Here is a 12,139-nt window from a genome sequence, read left to right as displayed (position 1 = left end):
AACGCACAGACCAAATTTGTCCACCGTGACCTGCTGTTTCGGTGCTGCGTGCGTATGACAGAACCAGAGAAAGCGAGGGAAAGGGAGAGTGAAAGAGAGAAGGAGGGTGGGGGGGAGAGGTGACATCATCCTCTGTGGAAACCCTCTCCTCTGCAGTGACGTCAGCTCCAGACGCCAGGCAGGCAGGGAAGCAGGCAGACAGGCAGCATGGGCGATAGCGGCCCCAATAGACCACTGATGGCACTGCAGCACTACGACAAGATTACAGGCTGTGTGTGTGTGTGTGTGTGTGTGTGAGAGAGAGAGAGAGAGAGAGAGAGAGAGAGAGAAATACATGTGTGGATGTGAGTGTGTGTGTATGCTAGCTGTATTGAGAGTGGCACTGCCCCCCTCATCTTTCCTATAAATAGACTGTGGCACCTTGCCAAGCATTATGTTTTTTTTTTTTTTTACCGTTCCTTTCTGAGCTGTACCAGCCGTCGGACGGATATCCATTAGCTCTTTGTGGAGCGTGGCTTTGTGGCCATATGTACAGGGCTTTGAGCAGATGACAATGTCTGAATCTGCCATTAGGCCACAGATATTATCCATCAGAACCGACACAGCCTGAGACTTGTCCGGTAAAAGGTTAGATAACACAGAGGGAAAGAATGGGAAGTGCAGACAAGTTTTTTGGTTTGTGGGGTTGTCACTAGTTACCACAGCCACAAAGTCTTAAACCCAGGCCATTTCTACAATGTATCTTCTTAAAACTTGATTTTAAACTGAACCCTAACCTTAACCACACTGCTAACCTTGTGCCTAACCTTAAATTAAGACCAAAAAGCTCATTTTAGTTTTAATACATTCTTACGATCAAGCAATTTAGACTTTGTGGCTGTGTTATCTAGTGGAAACCTGGTTTGTGCCGTTTTGTAATGTTTATTTTTTTTGTTTTATTTTACCTTTATTTAACTAGGCAAGTCAGTTAAGAACAAATTCTTATTTTCAATGACGGCCTAGGAACAGTGGGTTAACTGCTCTAACCACTAGAGCGTGTAGTGGCGAATCTGTTACTATATAGGGCTTTTCACACACCTGAGCTGAACTGGGCCAAGCCAAACCAAGTTGGACTGAGCTGACCTGCTTACACAGCCACCAAAGTGTAAAAATATAGGGTATATGGGTCTTTGAAACGGCCCACTTTGACATAATTTTGACATAATTTTGCTAAGCACCTCTACTATGCAGTTTTTGTTTTTTTTACGTGTTATTTCTTACATTAGTACCCCAGGTCATCTTAGGTTTCATTAAATACAGTCGAGAAGAACTACTGAATATAAGATCAGCGTCAACTCACCATCAGTACGACCAAGAATATGTTTTTCGCGACGCGGATCCTGTGTTCTGCCTTACAAACAGTACAACGGAGCGGATCCTATGCAGCGACCCAAAAAAACGACTCCGAAAGAGAGGGAAACGAGGCGGTCTTCTGGTCAGACTCCGGAGACGGGCACACCGTGCACCACTCCCTAGCATTCTTCTTGCCAATGTCCAGTCTCTTGACAACAAGGTTGATGAAATCCGAGAAAGGGTAGCATTCCAGAGGGACATCAGAGACTGTAATGTTCTTTGCTTCACGGAAACGTGGCTCACCGGAGAGACGCTATCCGAAGTGGTGCAGCCAACGGGTTTCTCCACGCATCGCGCCGACAGAAACAAACATCTTTCTGGTAAGAAAAGGGGTGGGGGCGTATGCCTTATGGCCAACGTGACATGGTGTGATGAAAGAAACATACAGGAACTCAAATCCTTCTGTTCACCTGATTTAGAATTCCTCACAATCAAATGTAGACCGCATTATCTGCCAAGAGAATTCTCTTCGATTATAATCACAGCCGTATATATCCCCCCCCAAGCAGACACATCGATGGCTCTGAACGAACTTTATTTAACTCTCTGCAAACTGGAAACAATTTATCCGGAGGCTGCATTCATTGTAGCTGGGGATTTTAACAAGGCTAATCTGAAAACAAGACTCCCTAAATTTTATCAGCATATCGATTGCACAACCAGGGGTGGAAAGACCTTGGATCATTGTTACTCTAACTTCCGCGACGCATATAAGGCCCTGCCCCGCCCCCCTTTCGGAAAAGCTGACCACGACTCCATTTTGTTGATCCCTGCCTACAGACAGAAACTAAAACAAGAGGCTCCCACGCTGAGGTCTGTCCAACGCTGGTCCGACCAAGCTGACTCCACACTCCAAGACTGCTTCCATCACGTGGACTGGGAGATGTTTCGTATTGCGTCAGATAACAACATTGACGAATACGCTGATTCGGTGTGCGAGTTCATTAGAACGTGCGTTGAAGATGTCGTTCCCATAGCAACGATTAAAACATTCCCTAACCAGAAACCGTGGATTGATGGCAGCATTCGTGTGAAACTGAAAGCGCGAACCACTGCTTTTAATCAGGGCAAGGTGTCTGGTAACATGACCGAATACAAACAGTGCAGCTATTCCCTCCGCAAGGCTATCAAACAAGCTAAGCGCCAGTACAGAGACAAAGTAGAATCTCAATTCAACGGCTCAAACACAAGAGGCATGTGGCAGGGTCTACAGTCAATCACGGACTACAGGAAGAAATCCAGCCCAGTCACGGACCAGGATGTCTTGCTCCCAGGCAGACTAAATAACTTTTTTGCCCGCTTTGAGGACAATACTGTGCCACTGACACGGCCTGCAACGAAAACATGCGGTCTCTCCTTCACTGCAGCCGAGGTGAGTAAGACATTTAAACGTGTTAACCCTCGCAAGGCTGCAGGCCCAGACGGCATCCCCAGCCGCGCCCTCAGAGCATGCGCAGACCAGCTGGCCGGTGTGTTTACGGACATATTCAATCAATCCCTATACCAGTCTGCTGTTCCCACATGCTTCAAGAGGGCCACCATTGTTCCTGTTCCCAAGAAAGCTAAGGTAACTGAGCTAAACGACTACCGCCCCGTAGCACTCACATCCGTCATCATGAAGTGCTTTGAGAGACTAGTCAAGGACCATATCACCTCCACCCTACCTGACACCCTAGACCCACTCCAATTTGCTTACCGCCCAAATAGGTCCACAGACGATGCAATCTCAACCACACTGCACACTGCCCTAACCCATCTGGACAAGAGGAATACCTATGTGAGAATGCTGTTCATCGACTACAGCTCGGCATTCAACACCATAGTACCCTCCAAGCTCGTCATCAAGCTCGAGACCCTGGGTCTCGACCCCGCCCTGTGCAACTGGGTACTGGAATTCCTGACGGGCCGCCCCCAGGTGGTGAGGGTAGGCAACAACATCTCCACCCCTCTGATCCTCAACACTGGGGCCCCACAAGGGTGCGTTCTGAGCCCTCTCCTGTACTCCCTGTTTACCCACGACTGCGTGGCCACGCACGCCTCCAACTCAATCATCAAGTTTGCGGACGACACAACAGTGGTAGGCTTGATTACCAACAACGACGAGACGGCCTACAGGGAGGAGGTGAGGGCCCTCGGAGTGTGGTGTCAGGAAAATAACCTCACACTCAACGTCAACAAAACTAAGGAGATGATTGTGGACTTCAGGAAACATCAGAGGGAACACCCCCCTATCCACATCGATGGAACAGTAGTGGAGAGGGTAGCAAGTTTTAAGTTCCTTGGCATACACATCACAGACAAACTGAATTGGTCCACTCACACAGACAGCATCGTGAAGAAGGCGCAGCAGCGCCTCTTCAACCTCAGGAGGCTGAAGAAATTCGGCTTGTCACCAAAAGCACTCACAAATTTCTACAGATGCACAATCGAGAGCATCCTGGCGGGGTGTATCACCGCCTGGTATGGCAACTGCACCGCCCTCAACCGTAAGGCTATCCAGAGGGTAGTGAGGTCTGCACAACGCATCACCGGGGGCAAACTACCTGCCCTCCAGGACACCTACACCACCCGATGCTACAGGAAGGCCATAAAGATCATCAAGGACATCAACCACCCGAGCCACTGCCTGTTCACCCCGCTGTCATCCAGAAGGCGAGGTCAGTACAGGTGCATCAAAGCTGGGACCGAGAGACTGAAAAACAGCTTCTATCTCAAGGCCATCAGACTGTTAAACAGCCACCACTAACATTGAGTGGCTGCTGCCAACACACTGTCAATGACACTGACTCAACTCCAGCCACTTTAATAATGGGAATTGATGGGAAATTATGTAAATATATCACTAGCCACTTTAAACAATGCTACCTTATATAATGTTACTTACCCTACATTATTCATCTCATATGCATATGTATATACTGTACTCTATATCATCGACTGCATCCTTATGTAATACATGTATCACTAGCCACTTTAACTATGCCACTTTGTTTACATACTCATCTCATATGTTATACTGTACTCGATATCATCTACTGTATCTTGCCTATGCTGCTTTGTACCATCACTCATTCATATATCCTTATGTACATATTCCTTATCCCCTTACACTGTGTATAAGACAGTAGTTTTTTGGGAATTGTTAGTTAGATTACTTGTTCGTTATTACTGCATTGTCGGAACTAGAAGCACAAGCATTTCGCTACACTCGCATTAACATCTGCTAACCATGTGTATGTGACAAATACAATTTGATTTGATTTGATTTTCCTGCTTCCGGGGTTGTTCAAAGTTAAAAGCTGGTGTATTGACTTTCAGTTCCAACTCCTCTTTCCTGTCGTCTATCCTTGTTGCCGGATAAAGTTAAATTAGCCGTGACTCCAGACAGACTTCCTCAGCCATGGAAGCCTCTGTCTGAATACTAAAGAGGACAGCCTTCTCTAAACTAATTTTTATCCACACATTGATTCCATTCTACATATGTGACTGTCTCAGATTCTCCTTCCTTGTGAAATGAATTGACATACTAAAAACATATTTCCCTGTTCACTAGTCAGTGTTTACCCATCTACTCTAAACACACACACAACCTCCACATGAACAGCTACTGCTCTCAGACCAGCTGCTACAGAAGCACACAGTTTATCATGTTACGACAGCCCGTGTTATTTCTCCTGGCTCCTGCTGAAGTACTGGTCCCATAATCACTACCAATGTTACTCTACTATAAAGATAATGTTTTAGTATGATATTTATCTTGTGACCTGGATGGTCTAGCTAGAGGTTGCTGCCACTGCCTACACCATTGTATGCCCGTGTCATCTTGGGTTCCAATCCAGCCCACTGCCTTTGTGACAAACTCTCTACTTTTTCCACCATCTCTCCTATGTCCAATAAATACATTTCTCGCCCCAGACCCTGCCCGTGTCAAAGACATGCCACCTGCCATTTATGTGGCCATCGGCCTGCCAGGCTTCATCCGCTGCCCGGTGGACGCCAACCCGCCAGCCACGCTGGTCAAGTGGACCAAAGATGGCAACCCTCTCCGGATAGAGAAGGTGAGTCGAGGGTCGTATTCATTAGAGCACACCGGAGCAAAATGTTTTGCAATGGGTAAAAAAAAGTCCCTCTCTGTTTCAGTAGCTTTGCTTGCGTTTAGTTCCTAATGAATATGAGCCAAAACATTCAGAGACAAATGTATTGTGTAGAACCAATATGATGATCTGTTAGGTAAGATAAGGGATGGTGTCTGTTCTATTTCAATCTGTAATGTTCAGAATATTTGACATCACTGAATACATAATCACTTGTGGACAGACGCATAGGATGGAATGTTATCGTAGCGTCTGTCAACAGACTGTGGGATGCGACGACTAATGAGGAACGTTGTTCCAATGCGCATATACTTCGTCACTAACAATTTGGACAAATTACGATTTCAAATTTTGGAAGAGGGGACATTTGGGCCGTAGACGTTCCCAAAACCTCTATTTAGAGGGGTGGAGAATTTGCCAGTCTCATTAGTATCTTTTCTCATACATCGAACTCCCCCAGAACTTCATTGAGCATCTGACGCAATTACAGAATATTTTAGTTCTGGGTTTCTGAGATAACTGAATACAGCCCAGTTAAGTAGGGTGAAGACACTGATCTAAAGTCAGTTTTGTGTTTTCCCCTAATGGTTAAGTTTAGGGCTAAGGGGTAAGCTGACAGTGCCTAGAAGGGCAACATCTACCCGGCTTGGGGATGGCAGACTGGGAAATCCCCTCAAGCTTTGAACTGCAACAAAGGTGATGAACTGAGCTAACTGCAGGGCTACTTTAGTGGGTAATTTCTACACTTCACATGTGCATTAAACTAGTGACTAAGTTTCCTAGTTTCAGGCTTCTAAGGGTGGATAAATTGTTGTATATATCCTAGACAATCTAGCTGTTACTTTTCTGTTTCGTTTCACTACTTCTTGACATTGCCTTCAGTCCCCTTTGATTCAGAACTTTTAACTATTGAGAACAATGGGGGGAACGAGCGTACCTCTCACTTCCTATTCCATCGGGCAGCCACAGTCTTCTCAGCTCCTCTTTGCAGGATGATGGGATAGTGATGTGCCACTGGTGAGCTCAGCCATACAAACATTGCGATGTCATAGTGTTAGCCCCTCTTTGTTCCCTCAGTACCCTGGTTGGAGCCAAATGGAGGACGGGAGCATCCGCGTGACTGAGGTGACGGATGACTCTCTGGGCACCTACACCTGCATGCCTTACAACGCCCTGGGCTCTGAGGGTTGGTCCGATCCCACTCCCCTGGTGCTAAAGGTATGCAGGCTGATGCTAACGCTAATTAGTGTAGCATACTAGTTAGCATAGCAGTGATTATGCATTTTCTATAAGAAGACTAGCATGCTGCAAGTTAGCCTAGCGACTACACCCAGGCTCAGGCCAAATCTCACACTTTCTCTGGGCAGGATCCCCCCAAGTTCTCGATTGTTCCCGGAGGGGAGTACAGGCAGGAGGCTGGGAGAGAACTGGTCATCCCCTGTGCGGCTGAGGGAGAATTTCCCTATCCCAACATCACATGGAGGAAGGTAAATGACCCCCACCACCACCCAAAGCACTCATGTTGTGGCCTGGTCTATTACTTTATAATAGGACAGAGCTACAGCTCCTCTTCTCTATCCTTTCACTCTAAAGTTCTGGGTATTGGGTAGCACGTTGATGTACACTCACACAATATATTTGGCATTGAGAGTAACAAAGCTACTCGGTGTCACTAATTCCCCAAGTGATGTTAGGTGACCATTATTGAGTAATGATGAGGGGTGGTTATTACTACCATAAGCCCCCCCCCCCCCCATTGGGTTTACTTCCTAACGATTGTTGATATTGGAGTCATCTTCTTTTCCATCTTTGCCAAAAGAATGAGATGAGATTTCAATCAAACTGGCTCCTAGAAATCCCAATGTTTTAATTGCATTTTAATGGTGGCTTTATCAGTTGAAACAAACTCTTTAGCATTAACCTTAAATTGTCTCTTGATTACGGAGCTTCTTAATCTCTCCTGTTGAAAACAATGTGATTTGCAGTTGTTTGTCTCCCCTTACCGTTGTGATGCCGATGCCGAACATTTTAGTTATATGAATAGCTGAGGAAGGATGAGTCTCTTACAACAGTGACAGTGACTGAGGAAGGATAATTTTTTTAAGGTGTTAGTCTTTCTGTTTTGCCTCTCTGTCTGTCTGTCTACTAATCTACCTGTCTGTTTGTGTGTGTCACTGTTTGTCTGTCTTCCTTTTTGTCTGTCTTCCTTTTTTTCTATCAGTCTTCTGTTCTCTGTCAGTCTGTCTTTCTATGTGTCTGTCTACTAATCTACTGTCTGTCTGGAAGCTATGTGGGTGGACGATAATGTCCTTTCTTGCCAGGACCAGTACAGTATGTGGTGTTCTGTGAGATGTGTGACTCAACCTTCTTCTCCTCTCCCTTTTTAGGTATGGAAGCCCAGCAAAAGCAAGCACAATGTCCTCCCCTCAGGTACCTTACAGTTCAAGTCCCTAAGCAAGGAGGACCATGGGGAGTGGGAGTGTGTGGCCACCAACGTCGCCACGAGCATCACTGCCAGCACACACCTCCTAGTTATTGGTACGAGCCACTCTGCCGCACACAGGAACAGGCATAGTCACACGCATACAAACACATCAGATTTGGGTTCAAATACGTGCAGATTTGATTATTTGTTATTAAAATATTTATTTTAAAATCTTGTGGCCCGAATCAACTACTTCTATTGGAAGTATTTAAGTATTTTCAAATACTTTCCTATAAATAGCCTATTATTTGAAGTATTTTCAATACTTATTTCAAAATACATGATTTCAAATACCAAACATACCTGGTTCAAATGCATGGGAGTATTTAAATATTTTATATACAGTATACTGTGTATTTGAGTATTTTCAAATATTTTTCAAGTGTATTTACAAAATCATTCCAATATTCAACTGCTTGGTTTTTCAAATAAAAAATATCCAAATACTTAATATCCAAATGTCTTTGAACCCAGTAGTATTTTAACGCAGGTCTGAGACACACACACAGAGTTCAGTTTGACATTTATAAATTACAAGCCTTATCACCATTCACATGGGGCCCTGTTTGAAAATGTCAAGAAGTCCTCAAAGTTATCCCTGCTCTAACACGATTGGACAGGTGAAAGCAAGGGCAACCGAATCAATAGGATGAACGACCAGCCAGCTTGGGTAGCAACCCTAGATTTGGGTCGGGGCTATATCTTGTGGAAGGATGAAATAGTATGAAAATATGTCAATTATTATTTGAATATGTTTGTAACCCGTTGTATAAAAGTGATGTTTAGAGGATATATTGGCACCTCCACTTCATCTCGGGACTGGCAACACCCATGCCAATATATCATCCAAACACTGGCTTCTCAGGCATTATCACTTAAATAGACTAATAAGAGAGTTCCAAACCTCTCTGCCAATAACAGCTAGTTTTCAGGTTACATATCCCTCGCATTATGGTCCTCCAATTAGGCCCCTCACTCAGACTACTCCCAGACAGTCCTAGCAAAACTATTGCTTGAGAAATAGTTTTTGGCTTATTTTTATGGAAAACTTACAGTAAGGTACTTCATTGTTAAATGATTTGATATTGAGATAAAAATGGCTGGAATGGGCCTTTTAACACCATGGCGAGTCAATCCAGTTAAATTTGAATCTACAATATAACTAGTCTAGTAGAAGTAGTCCAATACTAGAACATCACGTCCAAAGGTAACCAATCTGAAATACTAATTTTCATTATCTGTTGCAAAACCGCTGCATGCCTTAATGATTACGACCCTTGTGTGCTCTGAAGGGTAGTGAAGAGAGGCAGGGCTTTGCAGAGCGGCAGTGATGGCGGCATCCAAGAGTCAACCACTGACAATTTTCCAAAGCTCGACGTGTCAGCCAAAGCACCTGGGGGACATGTGCAAAGAGCAATTTGCAAGGTCAATGACGTGGCACGCCAATATCCGCAAATCACAAATGAGCAAATTGAGCTCGCCGCATTAGGGAAGTAGACACAGAGATTGTTTCCACTGCTGAAAACTCTAGTTTGTCTGCTAAATAAAGACAACCGATAGATTAACTGTCACTTGTTGTGTCAAGGCCATCCAATTACTAATGATGCCTTTTTGGAACAGTCTTAGTGTTCCTAGCTGCAGCTGGCTATGTAGAAAGACCACTCAGTCTTCAGTTAGCTGGCCACTGATATTGCCTGTGTGGAGGTTGTTGTGCATAGGTGCTAGAGTTACAGATGGGGTAATCAGGCCACTGTTTCTTTAGCATTCTTGCATTCAATGGTCAAGCAACAGTAAATAGCACAATTCGAAGATGTTCAATAGGCCAATGAAATACGTTTTCATGTATTTGGTGGGTGATTAGATTATGGCCAAATCATTCCTCTCCTTTACCTTTCAGCACATTTTCGTGTATAATTAGTAGGGAATATTTTGTACTTTTGTTCGAACATGGCTAGAGATTTCTGAAATCGTCTACTGCATACACAACATAGCAGGACTGCTATAAGACATTCTGACGTTCTACGGTTACAAGGTCAACCAATTAAGATACATTCTCCTCCATTTTCTTGGACAGCAGAAGGCTTCCTGGCACAGGAGGTTGGTGGTACCTTAATTGGGGAGGAAAGGCTCATAGTAATGACTGGAGCGGAATTAATGGAATGGTATCAAATATATCAAACACATGGAAACCATGTGTTTGATGCCATTCCGTTTGCTGCGTTCCAGCCATTATTATGAGCTGTTCTCCCCTCAGCAGCCTCCACTGCTTCCTGGGTAATTTGTCTGCCTTCCAACCCCTACATCCTTTTGTCTGCTGAAACGTTTTGGTGCTAACATCTGGCGTCATTACGAAGTGGCATGACCATACGAGGTCACACCTGTTATGACAGATGCTGATGTGTGATTGAAGGATGAAAGGGAAGAGGGTTTTAATTATTTTTCAAGTCTGACCTCACTGGTGACCATTTTAAGATGTTATTAAAGTATATGTGGACTTGGAATGGGGCAAACCCGAGCCAACTTGTCATGTAGGGATAATCTAGTGAGCCATAACCAATCCAGCTAGCTAGCTTGTCAGTCACAAGAGACTACATAGGAATGACTGTAGTTACAGTACATGGCTACAGTATATTATTGTCTCACTATGAAATTATATAATCTCCCGAGTTCTGCCAAGAGTCACCTGTATGGAGGTGTAGAGAAGTTGGCAGCACACACGTACACACACACACACACATACACGCACTTACACACTCAGTATGGCTCTGATCAGGTCCAGCTGGCTCACAGGCCTAAGCTTGTTCTTTGCATAACCACTCAGAGGCCTATCACCTGACTGTAGTCTTTACACAACCACTCAGAGCCCGACCACCTGACTGTAGTCTTTACACAACCACTCGGAGGCCTACCACCTGAATGTAGTCTTTACACAACAACTCAGAGGCCTACCACCTGACTGTAGTCTTTACACAACCACTCAGAGGCCTACCACCTGACTGTAGTCTTTACACAACCACTCAGAGGCCTACCACCTGAATGTAGTCTTTACACAACCACTCAGAGGCCTGTAGTGACTGTAGTCTTTACACAATCACATAAAGCCTACACATATCAGCAAGAGCTGACTTCCTTCCAGGCCAACTCAAGTGTGTGTGTGTGTGTGGTTTATGATTCATGTTTCACTCTCTTTCTCTCCCACCCTCCTCACTACCGCCACTCTCTACTTGACTCCTCCCCTCCCCAGGCACAAGCCCCCACGCCCCGGCCAATGTCCATGCAGCGGTCTCCACCACCTGGGCCAACGTGTCATGGGAGGCTGGCTACGACGGCGGCTTTGAGCAGACATTATCAGTCTGGTATGGCCATGTGTGAGTCATCCCAGCATGCTTTGCTTCCTGCTTCTTCTTTCTTCAAACTTTTTTCCCTCTAAGGCTACGTCCCGATTCTCTACCCTTCTCACTCCAGGCAATGCTTCCACACAAATACAGTGCTTTGAAGTAGATGACAGGGAGAGTAGAAGTGCACAGGTCTTGAAAAGGGTGGAAAATCGGGATGTAGCCCAACAGTTTTTTGGGAAACCAAGCTCCTCTCTGCCCCCTTCTGCTGCTCTTCTGCTTAGGGGAGGCTGCTTTACCTTGGCTGGAGAAGAGGGGGGCTGGGTGGGGTAGTGGGGGGGAAGTTGCCCCTTGACACTATCAAGTTCAGTCTCACGTTTTAAGGTTCAGGTTTGGGGAGGGGTAGGCTGTTCCTAGACCTGTGCCTTAAAAAAGGTAAACTGTTACCCAGAGCGGATGGGAAGGAGTGGGGATAATACGAGAGAGAGGGGACGGCTTAGCATAACATGCCGTTCAAGTCATCCCAGGTCAACTCCAATACGTTTGGATTGAGACACCAAATTACTAATATTTTCAGTTGACTGTCATGGAAATGTGCTGTAGCTACACACCGATGTTCAGAACGGGGCAAATATAGCACTGGAAACCGGATCAACAATAGTTTGACTTTATCACAAATCCTTTTCACCCATTGATTCCTCAAATGGTATTCACCAGATAATCATGCTTATAACATCTACATACTCAATTCCTAGCATCACTACAAAAGTATACATTATCACCAAGCAGCTCACTTAGTACTACTGGGCCTGTATTGATAAAGCGTCTCAGAG

At 45.1% G+C, this 12,139-nt stretch overlaps 1 protein-coding gene across 1 annotated transcript in view; it reads left to right on the top strand.

The window, feature by feature from the left end:
* Positions 1-12,139, top strand: part of LOC109873223 (protein turtle homolog B) — a 183,043-nt gene that overhangs the window by 125,373 nt on the left and 45,531 nt on the right. Inside the window, exons 8-12 of the mRNA XM_020464837.2 lie at positions 5,308-5,450; positions 6,564-6,704; positions 6,854-6,973; positions 7,874-8,024; positions 11,216-11,327. Of these exons, the coding sequence (XP_020320426.1) occupies positions 5,308-5,450; positions 6,564-6,704; positions 6,854-6,973; positions 7,874-8,024; positions 11,216-11,327 (667 nt within the window). The remainder of the gene's footprint in view (positions 1-5,307; positions 5,451-6,563; positions 6,705-6,853; positions 6,974-7,873; positions 8,025-11,215; positions 11,328-12,139) is intronic.

The sequence above is a fragment of the Oncorhynchus kisutch genome, linkage group LG28 (genome assembly GCF_002021735.2).
Source record: "Oncorhynchus kisutch isolate 150728-3 linkage group LG28, Okis_V2, whole genome shotgun sequence".
NCBI classification, from domain to species: domain Eukaryota; kingdom Metazoa; phylum Chordata; class Actinopteri; order Salmoniformes; family Salmonidae; genus Oncorhynchus; species Oncorhynchus kisutch.
The sequence above is the reverse complement of the archived record's forward strand: the minus strand, read 5'-3'. Positions and strand labels throughout refer to the sequence as shown.